Raw genomic sequence first — 18,613 nt, 5'->3', positions numbered from 1 at the left:
CAAGTGATGGGACATCACCTTCGGATCAATATCGGATATGTCTGCAGCTGATCAGGCAAAGAGATCTGCATTTTTCTGCAAAAGAGCAGTTAGCCGGCCCTTTGTTACCTCATTTAGGTGTGAGCCGATCTTCACTGTTTGCTGAAGATTCTTTCCTCAGTGGAATCTTTAGAAGGTCCTCGGACAGCTGGGCTTATTCTTCGGACAGATCATCTCGGGCATCCAACCTAATAGGAAGTTCAGGTTGGACCTCTGTTTGAGATGGCTGGCTTTCTGCTCAAAGTTTGGCAGCAAAACATTATCGAGCCATGGTCTGATTGTTTTTGATTTGTTTTACTCCATTTGGAATTGAAAACTTCACCATCAAGTGGTAGCTCGACACCACGATTTTTAGAGTCTACCAGCTTGGACGGTCAATGATTGCATTGTAAACTGAAAGGAGCTTGATCATCAGGAAATTGACTTGGATCGTCGTCCGTTTTGATGCAATACCCACTATGACGGGCAGTCTAATCATTCCCTTTGGGATCATGGAACTCCCAGAGAAATCTTAAATCAGGGTATTAAATCTACCTAGCTGATTTGATATAAAACCTATTTAGGCGAAGACAGAGAAATACAAAATATCAACCGAGCTTCTATTATCAATGACTACACAGTGCAGATTAAAGTCAGCGATATTCGCTATTACAACCACCGCATCATTATGCGGGGCTAGCACACCCTCTGTATCCCACCCAGTGAAGGTAATGGCATCTTCGTGCTCATCTTCGAGCCTCGGCCTCTTCGCCGTCAGAAGCTCCGTTGGTCTGGTCGACCCCCCAATTATCATATGGATTTCACCTCGGATGGGTCGGTCTTCTACTACCGCTGGTCTCCTGCTTCCTGTCTCACCGACTGCATTAGTGTTGGCTGTGGCTGAGGCAAAGAGAATGGCTACTGAGGCAGAGGAGGTGACGCTGAGCTCTCGGAGGTCATTGTGGAGGCGCTCTCCTTCGGATGAAGTGGTTCAGTCTTCCCTACCGGATGAGTCTCTCAATCTTATCACAGAACTGCATGCAGTCTTCAATATCGTGACCATAGTCGTGATGGTAGAGACAGTATTTATTTGGATCACGATGGCACTTTGGCTTTGTCCGCATGATTGGAGGCTCGGGCAGCTCAGCTTGAACTCCATCAACACCTCTCCCTGGAAACATTCAAAGGCATGTAGTTAGTGTAACACGTAGGAGGAGAGGGTCGTCGATCCCCTCTCGGAGGGCTTCGTGATCGATGGCTTCGGTCCTCATTTTTTTACCTTCAAAATGGGGACTGGGAGTGTTGGCGGGTTCTCCCCTCCCGTCTTGGAGAGCGCTCCTTGTTCCGACCTGCCACACCAAAACTGGTAGGGGTTTCTTCTACGAAAGCCTTCTCCGCGCAGGCATACTTCTCCGCACGGACAAGCATGTTTGGAAAGTCTCGGGGATAAGTCTTAGTCAACGATTTTTTTCAAGTCGTTCTTCAGTAGGCTATCCATCATCGTGGCCATCGCAGTCGACTGGTCCAAGTCATAGACCTCTAAAGTCACTGTATTGAAACGCTTGACAAAAGCATGGATTGACTCGCCCTTCCTTTGCTTGATGGTGTGGAGGTAGTCAGACTGCTTCTGCCATCATCGGCTGCTATCAAAGTGACCGACGAACGACTGGCACAGATCTTTGAAAGAGTGGATGGAGGCCGGCTTCAGATTTGAATACCATTGTCGAGCGGCCCTTTTAAGAGTAGCAGAGAATGCTTGACAGAGGATGGCATTTGCCGCTCCTTGAAGGAGCATTGCCGCCTTGAAGGTCTCCAAATGATTGACGAGGTCGGCGATCCCATCGTAGGCCTCAAACTGAGGCACTTTAAACTGCCGGGGGAGTGGCTCCCACATTATCTCTGATGCAAAAGGTGGCTTGCTGTTGAACTCATCATAGGGCGGCACCGAGGAACCATTGTTGAGAGAATGGTCGATTTTTTCCTTGAGCGCTTGGAACCGCTTCTCTATAGCAAGATTTTGGATGGTGCAGGCCTTGGATTGCTGAGGAAAGTGGCAACCGAGGGTTGAGTCGTGCTCTGATTGCAGGCTAGGAGATCACTGCCTAGTTGGTTGCTGGGTCTTCAGGCGGCTCTAGTGGGTCTAGCTCCTCTCTAGGCTTTGAGGAAGCACCCACGGTTGCTCTGGGACGTCGGATTTGGTAGGGATGCCACCGCAGGAGGTGTGGGTGACGTTGCTGAAAGAACTGGTTGCACCGCTGGAGGGGGTGCAGGAGTAGCCTGAGTAGGTTGTGGCACCGTCGTCGGAGGTGCCAAAACAGTCTTGATTGCTTGAACAGCGACTATCAGATTTTGAACCTATTGAAAGAGTAGGTTGAACTGGTCCACCGTAATCAATGCTGGTTGGGCTAGCGGAGGAGTCACCATCGCTGGTGGCTGCGCTTGGCTGGCAGCCTGGCTCCCTGCCTGGTGGGAGGTGGCAGCATTGGAGAGACGAGACGATACTCATTTCGGTGGCATGATGATGCAAAAAGTCGGCTCTTTCTCTATCTATTGCTGCTTGTTTCGGCTAGGTCGGAAGGCGGATGCCTGGTCTTTGCACAGGGAGTACTGGAATGATCTGCAAAAGAAGTCCGAGCAGGAGGTTTTCGCTCCTGCGAGGATCCTCCGACGTTTAAGTCAGATTCAGAGAACATAGAAAGTAGCAATGAGTTCTCTGAGAGTGATCGCTTAACTTACCTTGGTCCTCGGGGCTTTGATGATTTATAAAGAATGTCATTGAATAGCTGGTTGAACAGCTGTGAGATCGTGCAATTCTGAGATTGCAAAGCAGTTCAATATGCCACAGCGAGCGAGATATTTTAGCCTTCAATCGCTCCCACGAAATCAGGGGAGTTGGTTACGCTTGAGTCCATCCACTCAGGGTGGACAGCTGTAGCACGTGCCCAAAAGCTGATCGGCTGAGGCTATGGAAGGTTGGCCAAGGCAAATAGCCTGTGCAATAGACCAGAGATAAATAGCTCTGCTCTACGTACCTCAGTTCTGCACTTGGGCCGGCGACTGCGTGGACAGCCTACTGATTTGAGGTATCAATGACAACATGCCAGATCCAAGGTATTCAGGATACTACCGTAACATTGCCAATATTGTAGGGCTTGCACAATTGCATTCAATTTTTTATCATATATGGAGTACATCTTCGCCTCATTTAGTTTTTCGCTAAAATAAGCGATTGGATGACCTTCTTGACTTAAGACTCCATCTGTTCCTACTCCAGATGCGTCACAAGAAACCTCAAAAATCTTCTTGAATTTGGGCAACTTCAAAACAGGTGGACTAGACATATGCTTCTTCATTTCATCAAACACTTTATCCACACCCTTAGTCCATTTGAATTCTCTCTTTTTCATGCAGTTTGTAATCGGAGCCATAATTGTACTAAAATCTTTAATGAATCTCTGAAAAAAGGTCGCTAACCTGTGGAAACTTCTAACATCATAAATATTCTGAGATTGGGGCCACTCTTGGTTTGCTTTGACCTTATTAGGATCGGCTGACACTCCATCCACAGACACCATGAAGCCTAAGAAAATAATCTTAGTTTGCATGAAGGCACACTTCTTGGTATTAATGTAAAGTTTTTCTCTTCTAAGAATATCTAAGATCTGCCTAAGATGACTTAGGTATTCGTCCTCGATTTTATTATAAATCAGATTATCGTCGAAATAGACCACAAGGGATATTCCTATGAAAGGTTGAAGTACTTGATTCATAATATGCACGAATGTACTTGGAGTGTTTGTCAAACCAAACGGCATGACTGGCCACTTGTATAAACCTTCCTTTATCTTAAAGACAATTTTTCATTCATCTCTTAGCCTAATCCTTATCGAATGATATTCGCTTCTATGGTCAACTTTTGTAAAAATTGCTGACCCAGCCATCATATCAAGCATATCATTTAATTGAGGGATTGGAAATCTATACTTAATAGTGATCTTATTCGTGGCTCGACTATCGATATACATTTATCAAGTTCCATCCTTCTTAAAAGTAAGAAGTGTCGGAACGGCATAAGGGCTCATACTCTCCCTGATGAAATCCTTTTTAATCAAGTCATCTACCTCATATTTCAACTCATTATGCTCCTTAGGGTTCATCTTATAGTGAGGCAAGTTTGGCAATGACGACTCAGAAACTAAATCTATCGCATGCTGAAGATCTCTTATGGGTTGAAGTCATCGGATAACTCATTTGGGGTCAAATCAGAATAGTTAGACCATAAGTTTCAAAGGTTCAAGGTCAGCTCAAGGTTAAGGGAAGGCTCCTTTACCTCTCGGACAAGTAGAGCGTAGACAACTCCAGAATCGGCTTTTCGACAGAATTGCTTTTAGTTCAGGAAGTGAAGCAGTTTGGTTGGCTCTACCTTAGTGATGCTCAACGTGTTCTCCTTAGATGTAGTTGGTCCTTCAGGTGCACTAGGTTGGCTAGACGGATACTGAATCGGCTTAGTTCTGTGAGGTCTCAACACAATCTTTTTCTTATTGTGGGTGAAGGTGTATGTGTTTGGATGGCCATAATGTGTAACATCATGGTCGTAGAACTGTGGTTGTCCCAAAAGAATGTGTCCTACATTCATCGGGAGGACATCACACCACACTTTATCCTATATGTGGCAAAGTGGAGTGGGATCAAACATTGCTCAATGACAGGTATCGTAATCTTATCTACCCAAGCAACTCTAAAGGGACTCAGATGTGGTTTAGGGGTCAGTTTTATCCGGTCGAGGGCTGTTTTGGCAACCACATTCATGCATTTACCGTTGTCGATGACCATCTTGCACACCTTATTCTTGCACTTAATGTGTGGAAGATCGTAGTGCATCGCCAGTCATCCTTATCCTTTTTGGTGGCAAGGACACAACAGATGACTTGCAATGGAACAGTATCGTCGGGATCATCTACATTGTGTGCTCGTCCTCGTCATTGGAAAATTCTTCAGTCTCATGCACTACTTTTTCGAAGTCATCCTCATCGTTTTTCATCATTAAGTTACGCTTTTGAGGACACTTATTCGAGTAATGACCCATTCTCTTACAGTTAAAACACTTCATTCGGAAAAGATCTGGCTTGGTTCCCTCAACTATAGCTTTTTCGTTAGAATCTCAGTTAGGTTGATTGAAGGGCACGATGGATTTTGTAGTGTTTTGGCTCCTATCAGTCCACTTTCTAGTACTCGACTCTCCGGTTTGGTGATCGAAATGCCTAGTTGGAGGTTTGAGATAATGCTCATATTCGAGTGCCAGTTGGAACACATCCTCTACAGTGATGACTCGATGGAGTGTGACCTCTTTTTGAATTTCCTCATGTAGTTCTCTCCTAAACCAGGCAAGGTCACATTTTTTTCTTCTTGGACATTGCGCATCTAACAGAAATCTCATCGAACTTTTGTATGTAATCCACTATGATCAACGAATTCTGACGTAATGACAACATCTGTTCCATCCGAAGTTGCCTATGGGTGAGGATAAATACTTTTTACTCAATTTGGCTTTCATCTCATCCCATAATGCGATCGGTGCTTGTCTAGACCTATTGCTCAACACTTAGTATTGTTTGGCTGCTCCTACGAGTTTCATTTTGGCAAAACGAACACGACGGTCATCAGACATATCATACCAATCAAAGAATTGGTCCATGTCAGTCAGCCAATTAGTGAAAGTCTTAGGTTCAAATCTACCATTAAAGGTTGGGGACCTTAATTTTAACTTTCTTGATAATGTTGTCAACTGGTTGGAAGTTGAACCTAAAAGGGTTACGTTAGTTTTCATTGCTTAAAACTTTAAGAGCTGTTCTAGTTGGAGTAGCATTGGGATTCATGGTGTCATTTGTGGTCTGACTAGATTTAAGGGTAGTCACATGATTTCGTATGTCGTCTAATTTAGTATTCAAAGCAACCAACTGTTGTAAAATCTAGTCTATTGTTGTGGGGGTCAAAAAATATCTGTACAGGATGATAAATTTTACCACTCCTAAGAATCATGCACTGTCCTATGGCTTTGATACCAAATCGGATGCAGGACAGTCTAAAATCCTATATGCTATGCACCAATGCAGCACACAAGATGTCAAGCCTATCCTACAGGTTGTTATCCCTTAGATGTAGTAGGCAAAATAGTTTGTAAAAATAAAATAAAACCAGCAATTTTTTAAAAAAAATAATTTTAATAAAGAAAGAACATTCGGCTAAAGAAAATAATAAAGTGAAAAAATTAAATCAGATAAGAAATTATACCATACAACATCCAACGAGCATGCAATTAAGCTTTTTGATTAATCCGACTCAATTCATAATTTGTCCGCAACAATCTCCTAGCTAGGCTTGTAGATGTCCATGCAGTCAATTTCTGTCCAACAATCGCAATCAAGTATTATGTAGGAAGGGAAAGGACTGAATTAGATTCCTAGGATTTTTAGGAAAGAAGTAATATTATGATTTTTTCGAGTAAAGAAAATAGAAATCAAACTATCCTACGAACTCAGCTTTTATTACCAATAGATGATATGTGTAGATCTGGATCTGAACAGAAAATTAGCACTACAATCTTTTTTTTAGAAGTAAAGAGATTACAATGCTAATAGTTGACTTTGGACTGAAGTTGGCCTAGATTGCTAGCATGGATGGCTGGTCGGATGTCTCGAAAAGTGTGTGCAAGGAGAAGAGAAAGGAGATCTTTGTCTTCAACCTTCGTCTTCTTCCTACTTGAAATCTTCTAACTTTCTCAAATCTCAACCAAATCTCACAAGTAGATAGTCAAAATTTGCAGAAAATAGAAGAGAACACAGATCTAAAGAAGTATTAAACTTTGGACCTCAACAGAACTGGCAACATCTCGAGAAAGAAAAAAGAAGCTTTTACCATAACTCTTTTAACAAAACTCGAATTTTATTCAATAATGATTCTGTCTTCCATAGCTAAAGCCTTGTGGGCTATTTATATATTAATACATCCGAGAATAATAGGAAAATATTCCAAACCTAGAGACTTATCTAAAAGAAACGAAGATGAACAAATAAGATCCTCCTAAATAGAAAAAGAAAGATGACAAAATCTCCCTAAGCAAAAAGGAAAGATGATAGAATAAAATCTTTTTAAATAGAAAAAGAAGAAGATAGGATAAAATCTTTCTAAATAGAAAAAGAAAGATGATAGAATAATTTTTGTTTAAATAGAATAGAAAGATGATAGAATAAAATCTTCCTAAATAGAATAATTCAGAATAAATCTGAAATTATTTTTAGATCCATATAGTGGATTCGGGTGCCGACTTGTGCCACTTTCATTCATAGACCGAAAATCCGGACATGGACACAGGTCGGGCTCAGTTTGCATTAATTAGAGGCCGGACTAAGTCTATGTCAGCAATCATCCAAGACTATCTTTTATATGGGCCAGTCCAAATCCTATATTCCAAAGATCCCTGCATATTGGAAATATAAACTTAGCCCGGACTTTTTTTTTTCTATTTGCACTAGCCCAAGCCCATGAATCCTATGGGATTTTGGGTTTAGACATCCAAACAGACCCTTAGGGCCTTGTTTAGATGATTGGGCCCAAAATCCCATAGGAATCATAGGTTTGGGCCAATATAACTACCTAAATAAGGATGGGCTAGGCTTCTTTATAAATACCTTGAGGAGAAATTCTTTGTACACCGTCTGCGGTGTAGAAAATCCGACGTGGAGTGCACAACTTTGTCCGATGGGGCCACGTAGCCATCGCTTTCCAGCGCGTATTTAATGCACACAGTTTTATTTTTTCGTTTGAATTTTTGAATGATGAAAATGTTTTTCTTCTGAAAAAATTATGACATCCTGTGTCGATATTATAGTATTCTGCATTGAAATTATGACTTTTTGCATAGGATGTCATAATTTTTTCACATGATGTCATAAAGAGGAAAGGGCATTTTCATCATTGAAAAATTTTGATAATTTTTTCGGAAGGGAAGAGGTATTTTCATCATTCAAAATTTCAAATGAAAAAATAGAATTGCGGACATTAAATGCGTGTTGGAAAGCGGTGGCTACATGGCCCAATAGGAAGAAGTGATGCACTCTACGTCAGATTTTCTATACCGTGGGCGGTGTACAAAGAATTTCTCATACCTTGAGAACCATTGCAGTGGACTGGCCTGAACCCTACATAGAGAAAAAAAAGACCTTAGCACAGGCTGTGCTAGGCCTTATTTAGATGGTTATATTGGTCCAAACTTGCAATTCCTATGGGATTTTCTATACCGTGGGCGGCCTGAACCCTAGTTTTTCGAAGTCATCCTCATCATTTTTCATCATTAAGTTATGCTTTTGAGGACACTTATTTGAATAATGACCCATTCTCTCACAGTTAAAATACTTCATTCGGAAAAGATCTGGCTTGATTTCCTCAAGTAAAGATTTTTCGTTAGGATCTCGTTAGGTTGATTAAAGGGCATGATGGATAAAGTAGTGTTTTAGCTCCTATCAGTCCACTTTCTAGTACTCGACTCTCCGATTTGATAATCGAAGCTCCTAGTTGGAGGTTTGAGATAACGCTCACATTTGAGTGCCAGTTGGAACACATCCTCTACAGTGATGACTCGAAGGAGTGTGACTTCTTTTTGAATTTCCTCACGTAGTTCTCTTCTAAACCACGCAAGGTCACATTTTTTTCTTCTTAGACATTGCACCTAACAGAAATCTCATCGAACTTTTGTATATAATCAACTACGGTCAACGAATTCTGATGTAATGACAACATCTGTTCTATTTGAAGTTGCCTATGGGTGAGGATAAATATTTTTCACTAAATTTGGCTTTCATCTCATCCCATAATGCGATCGGTGCTTGTCTAGACCTATTGCTCAACACTTACTCAGTATTGTTTGGCTACTCCTACGAGTTTCATTTTGGTAAAACAGACACGATGGTCATCGGACATATCATACCAATCAAAGAATTGGTTCATGTCAGTCAGCCAATCAGTGAAAGTCTTAGGGTTAAATCTACCATTAAAGGTTAGGGATCTCAATTTTAACTTTCTTGATAATGTTGTTAACTGGTTGGAAGTTGAACCTAAAAGGATTAGGTTAGTTTTCATCGCTTAAAACTCTAAGAGCTGTTTTAGCGGGAGTAGCATTGAAATTCATAGTGTCATCCGTGGTCTGATTAGTTTTAAGGGTAGTCACACGATTTCCTATGTCGTCTAATTTAGTGTTCAAAGCAGCCAACTGCTATAAAATCTAGTCTATTGTTGTGGGGGTCAAAAAATATTGGTACAGGATGATAAATTTTACCACTCAGAATCATGCACCGACCTACGGCTCTGATACCAAATCTGATGCAAGATGGTCTAAAATTCTATACGCTAGGCACCAATGCAGCACACAAGATGTCAAACCTATCCTATAGGTTGCTATCCCTTAGATGTAGTAGGCAAAATAGTTTGTAAAAATAAAATTAAACAAGCAATTTAAAAAAAATAATTTTAATAAAGAAAAGACGTTCGGCTAAAGAAAATAATAAAGTGAAGAAATTAAATCAGATAAAAAATTATACCATACAACATCCAACGAGCATGCAATTAAGCTATTATGATTAATCCAACTCAATTCATAATTTGTCTGCAACAATTTCCTAGCTAGGCTTGTAGATGTCCACGCAATCAATTTCTGTCCAACAATCGCAATCAAGTATTATGTAGGAAGGGAAAGGACTGAATTAGATTCTTGGGATTTTTAGGAAAGAAGTAATATGATGATTTTTTTGAGTAAAGAAAATAGAAATCAAACTATCCTACGAACTCAGCTTTTATTACCAATAGATGATATGTGTAGATCTGGATCTGAACAGAAAATTAGCACTACAATCTTTTTTTTTAGAAGTAAAGAGATTAAAATGCTAATAGTTGACTTTGGATTGAAGTTGGCCTAGATTGCTAACATGGATGGCTGGTCGGATGTCTCGAAAAGCACGTGCAAGGAGAAGAGAAAGGAGATCTTTGTCTTCAACCTTCGTCTTCTTCTCACTTCTTGAAATCTTCTTTCTCAAATCTCAACCAAATCTCACAAGTAGATAGTCAAAATTTGCAGAAAATGGAAGAGAACACAGATTTAAAGAAGTATTAAACTTTGGATCTCGCCAGAACCAGTAACATCCTGAGAAAGAAAACAGAAGCTTTTACCACAACTCTTTTAACAAAACTCAAATTTTATTCAATAGTCATTTTGTCTTCCATAGCTAAAGCCTTGTGGGCTATTTATTTACTAACACATCCAAGAATAATAGGAAAATATTCCAAACCTAGAGACTTATCTAAAAAAAATGAAGATGATCAAATAAGATTGTCCTAAGCAAAAAGAAAGATGACAAAATCTCCTTAAGCAAAAAAGAAAGATGATAGAATAAAATCTTTTTAAACAGAAAAAGAAGAAGACAGAATAAAATTTTCCTAAATAGAAAAAGAAAGATGATATAATAATTTTTTTTAAAATATAATAGGAAGATGATGGAATAAAATCTTCCTAAATAGAATAATTTAGAATAAATCTGAAATTATTTTCAGATCCATATTGGGGATTCAGGTGCCGACTTGTGCCGCCTTCATTGATAGATCGAAAACCCGGACGTGGATGCAGGTCGGGCTCGGTTTGCATCAATTAGAGGCTGGACTAAGTCTATGTTTACAATCATCCAAGACTATCTTTTATATGGGCTAGTCCAAATACTATATTCCAAAGATCCCTATGTATTGGGAATATAAGTCTAGCTCAGACTTTTTTTTCTAGTTGCACTAGCCCAAGCCCATGAATCCTATGGGATTTTGGGTTTGGACATCCAAACAGACCCTTAAGGTCTTGTTTAGATGATTGGGCCCAAAATCCCATAAGAATCATAGGTTTGGGCCAATATAACTACCTAAATAAGGATGGGCTAGGCTTCTTTATAAATACCTTGAGGAGAAATTCTTTGTACACCACCTATGGTGTAGAAAATCCGATGTGGAGCGCACCGCTTCGTCCGATTGGGCCACGTAGTCACCGCTTTCAAGCGCGCATTTAATGTACACAGTTCTACTTTTTCGTTTGAAATTTTGAATGACGAAAATGCTCCTTCTTTTCTGAAAAAATATGACATCTTATGTCGATATCATGGTATCCTGCATTGAAATTATGACTTTCTGTACAGGATGTCATAGTTTTTTCACATGATGTTATAAAGAGAGAAGGGTATTTTTGTCATTAAAAAATTTTGATAATTTTTTCGAAAAGAAAGGGGCATTTCATCATTCAAAATTTCAAACGAAAAAGTAAAACTGCGGACATTAAATGCATGTTAGAAAGCGGTGGCTATGTGGCCCAATAGGACGAAGTGATGCGCTCCACGTCAGATTTTCTATACCATGGCCAGTGTACAAAGAATTTTTCATACCTTGAACCATTGTAGTGGACTGGCCTGAACCCTATATAGAGAAAAAAAAAACTTAGCACAGGTTGTGCTAGGCCTCATTTAGATGGTTATATTGGTCCAAACCTGCGATTCCTATGGGGTTTTGGGCCCAATTAGGAATATAAATACCCGAAGAACCATTGCGCTAGGCCGGCCTAACCTCTATAGGGAAAAAAAGACCTCAGCATTGGTTGGGCTAGGCCTCGTTTAGATGGTTGTATTAGTCCAAATCCATGATTCCTATGGGATTATGGGTCCAGTCATCGAAACAAGCCCTTAGTGTCTGCTTGGATGTTCTTGCAAGAATATCATGTAGGAATCATGCCTGTTGGCCTATCTAGCCTGCATCTTCTAAGGGTCTATCAAAGTTCTAGCTTAAATTCCAGCCTGTTGGCTTGTTGGTCTTTTGGAAAAAAAAGACTTATGGAGGTTTTTTTTTTCTTTCCACAGGATTCAAGCTGGGGAGTGTTTTGTTGACATGGGCCACGCTCAAATGGACTTTCCTGCCCACAAATCCAGCAAGAAATTCAGCCCTAATCCTGCTGGATTACCTAAACAAGCTTTTAATGAAATCTTGCCACAAAGGATTTATGTGTAGTGTGTATCTGAAGCTGTTTGATAATTGTTTTTAACTTGCCAATCATCTGCATGAAACTTGAAATATTAATCTTGTTAACTGCATTAATATTTTGTATGCAATTTTCCTTAATTAGAATGCGTTTATAAATGGGGAGTGCAGTGGAGTTGGACAAGTGTCTCCACAAGCATTCAATGATTTTTATTTTTCAATTGTATACAATGAATGGAGTAGTTCTGGAATTAGTTCACGGTTCTGAAATGTGTCTAGCACCATGACATGCCAATCCATTTATATGTGCCACTTAACAACATATTTCCATCCATCATGGATCAAACATGTTAGATGATACACAATCTATGTTTCTGGATTGTTGCATATTTGATTGTTTTTGTGATGATTGTAATTTGAACCTGTTCTTTTGCTTACAATATAATATTCCCATTTATGATATCCTGTCCAGTCAAAACTCAAAAGAATTATTGCACACTCCATGATAATTAAACATGCAGATTTTGCATGTCTTCTGCAAACTGTTCCTTATTGAACAACTGTACATAAAATATGCATTGTTCAGGCCACAGTTTTTGTGACTATCTTTTTGGAGAAGGACATGGAGTGGAGATGGAGTAAACATAACTTTTGTCCATGTTATAAGGGGTGATCTTTTGCTATACTTATTTTGTAAATATTCTTTGCTAATAGATGTTTTCTAATAAAAGTTAGTTAAATACTAATGTGAAATGTAATAAGCTAGAGTATTCACCTTATATGAATAATGATGATGTACAAAATTGCTCTAATTTTAGGGGATTAAACTTTACCATAAGGTTATTGAAAAGGGTAATTGAACATGGATTATGAAAATAACAACCACTTTAGATAAGCAGATTGGGTTTATGCTTGAAAGGTTAATAGTGGTGGCAATCTTCTTACCTAGGCAACTGATAAAAAATTATAGAGGAAAGGAAAAAGTCCATGTATTTCATCCAAATGCTTTGCAAGTAGTCAACTATAAGAAGAAAGTGTGCTGATAAATGGTGGATGGATTGTTTTAAAGACATGTATGCTAGAACGCTCACAAGCACATGAAGGTTCACACTAGGTCCATGCCATTTTACACTTAGATTAACTTGCAACTAATATTCAGGAAGGTGTAACACAGCACATGTTATTCCAACAAAATAGTGTTGCTTGATGAGAATAGAAGTAAATTAAATGTTAAGTTAAATTTATGAAAAACCGCTTTAGCAGATCAAGACTTAAAAATCAGCATACTAAAATAATGTTTATGAAATACAATTTTAGTGAAAATAAAATGAAGATGGGGTCCCAATTGAGATTGACCAACAATAGATACCACTAAGTGATATGTTTTATTATATGGGACATATTATATAAAATAATGGGGAGTTAGATGAATATATATGTAATATGATTATAGTTGGTCAGATGAAATGAAGAGGTGCTTTTGGGGTATTATGTAATCAATATTATACCTTGGTAGTTTAATAGGAAATTTTGTAGAATAGCAAAAATCATGTAATCTTGTATGGCATAGAATGTTGGACAATTAAAAATGTTCAGGAAACCAAATTGAGAGTGCAGAAATGAGAATGCTAATATTATAGGTGTAATAGAAGTAAAAGGGTTACAATGAGAAATGAGTATATTAGAGGAGCTGCTGGAGTTGCACAAGGACAAATTGATGGTTAATCGATTGAGATGGTATGGGAATGCACAATAAAGATTTGAGAGGGTTCTAGGAAGAAGAATTACTTGAATTTGTCTTGAGGATGCAGGAGAGAGAGAGACATGACACATTGTGGATGGAAGCTGAGGAAAGCCTGATATAGCACCATAGGTGGCCCTACATAGGAATTCTTGGTGAATTAGTATCCACAAAGCCAACCCCAAAAGCTGGAACAGGCTTGATGGTTATGGTTATGTATATGTACATATATGCATTATGTATGGTTTGGCATAAACTCAATTCTTATTACTATCTTATAAGTCCTTTTGGAGTATCACCAATTTTTTGTGAAAACATAATCAAAAGTATACTGCCTTTGTCCAATTCTTATATTTTTTATCACTAAACTTCTTAATGACTTTTGAAGGATAATTTTCATTTTGGAAGGAATAGATGAGTATTTTTGGTTGTTGTTTTGGATTTTGACTTAAAACTAGTTGTATATGAATATGATCTACTTAATTAAGCCTGTATCATGACTAGATCATCTGTTAGTTTACCAAGATCTGTCTCACTTTCCAGGAGCCTTCTCTTGACTGAAACAGTGATTACTGCAAACCTTTGTTTAGCTTTATATTTTAAGTAAACTTGCTATTGCACAGTCCTCACAAGAGACAAGGAAAGTTGGAACTGCATGTTCACAACATCCATTTCTAGCTAAGGCTAAAAGTATAAACTCCTTGAGAGGACTGCTTGCTAGTTTTAATCAAATTTTTCCAAGAAGCTAAGATTTAGAATCAAACTTTTGGTGGTTGAAGTGTAACCTTCATCCATGAGCAAGGAATCGTAGGACCTTTGAAAAAAAAATTGCATGGTTTGAATTCTGCACCTAAAACATGGCATCCATTTTGGGCATACAAAAAAAGCTAGTTGTTGCACAAAAGCTAGCTCCCATCCTAAGGAAGGACAATAGGCACTTCAAATATTCACCCAGCAAAGCAAGAATCTCATGATTAGCCTTCTGGCAAACTGTTAGAAAAGTCCTGAGGGACTTGATAGGTACTAGGTGCATGTAAATGCTCTACGACTTCTATGATGCTAGGACATTGCCACCTGTCTATACATTTTGTGAATTCTAGTACTTGTTTCCACACTCTTGTTTGATACACATTTGCTTAAGGTCACATTAGTCTTTCACCTCATAACGACGTTCTCTCCTAGATCTGTACTCTCCCTGTGAATAAGACCTTAATTCTCTATTTTGTCCTCTTTCCACAAGATTCTCCTCTTATTGTTATGATATTTAAATCGAATTTTTAATGAAAATTAAGTATGCAAAGCCAAAGTGGAAATGTTTGTGGATTACAAGAATCTTATATGTTTACACTTACATATGCCTGTTTTCTTTGTTTTTAATTTAGTCATCACAATAAAATAACCTGGAAATTATTTTTGAATAATATTTTGCATTTGCATTAGCAAGGTTTTCATCTTTATATATCCCTGCACATAGATATGTTCATAATTTACATAATAGATGATTTATGGTTGAGAACTTAATAGCTTTACTTTTTCTGTCTTACATACATATTGTACCAAGCAAGATATCTATTCTATCTAATAATATCTCTGTCTTTTATTTTTTGGCTTGTAATTGAACTATTTTATGTATCAAGCTGGGATCCTGAATGTTCAGATGCTTTCCATTTTTTAGGTTGGAAGGATCAAACAAAAGCGAGGCTACAAGGACCAGTGGCCATGGAATATTAAGATATATGCTGATGAATTTGGAAATAACAAAGGAGATGCTGTGCTATCTTATGAAGATCCTTCTGCTGCACATTCTGCAGGGGTGTTCTATAACAGTGAGTATTAGCATGTAATATGTTTCTACTGAATTCCTATTTTCTGTTAATTTCATTTTTGATGCTGTAACAAAACTGTCAGACTACAATATGAGAGGCTACAAGATTAATGTTGCAATGGCTGCAAAGACTGCACCTAGAGCTCCACCTGCTTATGGGCATGGGTACCCACTTTCCCCTCACTTCCTACACTCCCCAATCAATTAATATTTTTGGCTAGATAGGTATACATTCTTCAGTGGATGCTTTGTTTGGAACATATGTCTTGCATATGTGCCGTTGGTACTCCAAGGTCATTGGAATGGTAGGAGCATGCATAAGTAGTAATTTTTCTTGCCATAAATGCCACTGTTTCATGATTTGTGATATCTTTTTTTTGGCAGAACATTTTAGTGAAATTGTGCAGATATTATATGTTATTTGTGTTGAATATCTTATATAGTTTTGACTAGAGAACCCAAATTGTTAATTTACCTTTTTTCTATAAAGTATATGCTTTGCTTGTCTTAATGTTGCATTGTTCAGGGTGCTTTGCTGGTTTTATGATGCGATCTCTCTCTCTCTCTCTCTCTGTGTGCGCACATGCGTGCATGTGAGTGTGCACATCCAAGTACATAAGAGGAATTGGTCCATTCTATCCTTCAACTTAACACGGCTATGATGCTTTGGTTCGTAGTCATTAATCTCATATCTTGGTAGATTTAAAGGATAATAATAGCTAGTATGGTGTAATAAATTTAACTAGTTCTCAATAATGGTGTTGCATAAGCATGAATACAGGTGTTCAGCTCATGCATAATTAGGTGTTTGAGCTTCTAAGAGGAAAAAAAAGGATTTAGGGCTAACTATTTTTCTAATAAAAAAAATTCAAATCATATTGTTATAATTGTTCTTAGAGTTCTAAGACGAATCATATGGGGCAAAGTTTTGTTGTTTAAATAAGTAGGAAGCAGGAGTCTTGTGTACAGCTCAGAACAGTAGGATTTGGTCAAGCAATTGTGTGCACATATTGCACTAAAAAACAGTTCATTGGATGTTAAAATTGAAAAATGGGAAAAACCATGTTAGTATGAATTTGTGGTGGATTTGAAACATTTAGTAGCTTGTGGATTTCAAGCTAACTTTTGGAGGGGCATTGAGTTCTGTTTTCTATATCCTAATCCTATATTAACAGTTTAACACCATATGAACTACCCATGTTTCCCAACTATTTTCAGTTCTAAATAACCCCTATACTTCGAAAAAACTCCTACTGCTGATCTGACCTTTTTGTTCAAACCTACTCCTAATCTGATACTGTAAATATCTTCTTTCAAGGCCACAAGGGTTGTTGGTTTGGAGTTTGGACTCCTATCTCTACCACAAAGCCAACTCCTGAAGGCCCAAACCCCATGGGTTCCACGCTGATACTTTCCTCTGATCAGAAAGAGGGACTTTGCTTCATTTAGGCTGTGTTTATTGGCACATGTTGTCCATATTTCTCCATATTTCCTTTTTTCTTCTTGTCGAAAAGTAACAACTGAGTGTCTCAATGTTGATAGTCCACTCCCACTCATCATCCATGGCAGGTTCCAAGAAAGCAAATGTTGTTTCTCTACCATCATGCTAAACAGTAGGTTGTTATGAGTTGAGTTCAGAGGGAGTTTTGTTCTCTTAATGTGATAGTAATCAGTACCTACTGCAATCCATGTACAGAAACTTTATATAACAACCCTATAATGACATAATATATCATGCATGAAAGGGAGAAGAGGGAAGTTAGGAAGCAATATGATTTTTGGCTGAGTTTCATTTTTCTGGCATGACCCCTGAAAAGGTGCGAAAGTAGATGTGTGCGTGTCTGTCTGTCTGTTTGATGTGTAAAAGCTCTTTATGTTCACCTCAAAATTATGCCAACTCTTATGATAAGTTTCATCCATATCCTTTGCTTGTTGTTTCAGCTGCATGTTTTCTGAAATTTCCTGTGACAGCGAGCTTAGAACAATGTTTTTTCTTTTTTGGAGCAGAGGTGGGAGAGGTGGATATTCTGGTGGTGGAGATAGGCGCCGAGACAATTACCATGATGGTGGAGGTCATGGACCTGATAGGTACCACCATGGAGGCCAGCGCTCCCGTCCATACTGAAAAAGACATTATTTCTACTAAGAATGCCATCTCAAAGCTATTTCTATTCATATTCACAAGAGTTGTACTCAAAAAAAGGAGCCGAAGCTAGATAGTTTAATTTATCATAGCAAACCTGGTTTTTCTTCCATTAAAGGCATAAAATGGGAATTTAGCTGAAGTGGTTTTTAGTTCATTCATCATCCAACCATGAAATTGCACAGCCCATTTGTGGAAGAACAACGGGTTTTCCGTTGGTTAAGTTAGTTGCACCCGAACTTGCAGAATTGATTTCTATTGAAGAAATATTGTCCCAGAGAGTTTAGCCGTGGTTCATTCATTCCCGTCATCAATCCTGTAATATTGAATGGCTTGACTGATAGAACTTGAGGGTTGTGCTTATTCTTATTTTTCTTTTTTATTTTTTATTTTTTTTATGGTGATCGGTGAAGACATAGTATCTTACAAGCCAACCGTATGGATGATGCGATGGGATTATATATTTTGTATTATCTTCCTACTTATGTGCATGACACAGATTACTTTATATTTATGAGGTATTGTATTTCGTCATTTGCTGTATTATATTTAATTATGATTATGACTATGACGAACAAGATTAGGATAATGGTTTTAAGATCGTGATGAGATCATGTCAATGAGACTTAAAATTTTGATAGTTTTAGTTTAAAATATTTTAAATTGTAGGATCATCGAGTTGGGGATCGGTGTGTCGAAAAAATTGGTACATCATATGCATATTCAATGGAAAGGGTGATTGATCTCGCAATCACTTGTGTACAAGAATGTAAGTGCTCATTGAAGAATGAGTTCACGAAATTGATCCATAGGGAGAACATCTGATGGAATTTTA

At 38.4% G+C, this 18,613-nt stretch overlaps 1 protein-coding gene across 1 annotated transcript in view; it reads left to right on the top strand.

Moving 5' to 3' along the window:
• The window catches only part of LOC105033649 (transcription initiation factor TFIID subunit 15b), a 32,718-nt gene extending 14,406 nt beyond the window's left edge, over window positions 1-18,312 (top strand). Inside the window, exons 4-6 of the mRNA XM_010908533.3 lie at window positions 15,486-15,636; window positions 15,719-15,800; window positions 17,643-18,312. Coding sequence (XP_010906835.1) covers window positions 15,486-15,636; window positions 15,719-15,800; window positions 17,643-17,760 — 351 coding nt within the window. The 3' untranslated portion in view covers window positions 17,761-18,312. The remainder of the gene's footprint in view (window positions 1-15,485; window positions 15,637-15,718; window positions 15,801-17,642) is intronic.
• The last annotated feature ends 301 nt before the right edge of the window (window positions 18,313-18,613 follow it).

The sequence above is a fragment of the Elaeis guineensis genome, chromosome 10, assembly GCF_000442705.2.
Source record: "Elaeis guineensis isolate ETL-2024a chromosome 10, EG11, whole genome shotgun sequence".
Lineage (NCBI taxonomy): Eukaryota > Viridiplantae > Streptophyta > Magnoliopsida > Arecales > Arecaceae > Elaeis > Elaeis guineensis.
The sequence above is the reverse complement of the archived record's forward strand: the minus strand, read 5'-3'. Positions and strand labels throughout refer to the sequence as shown.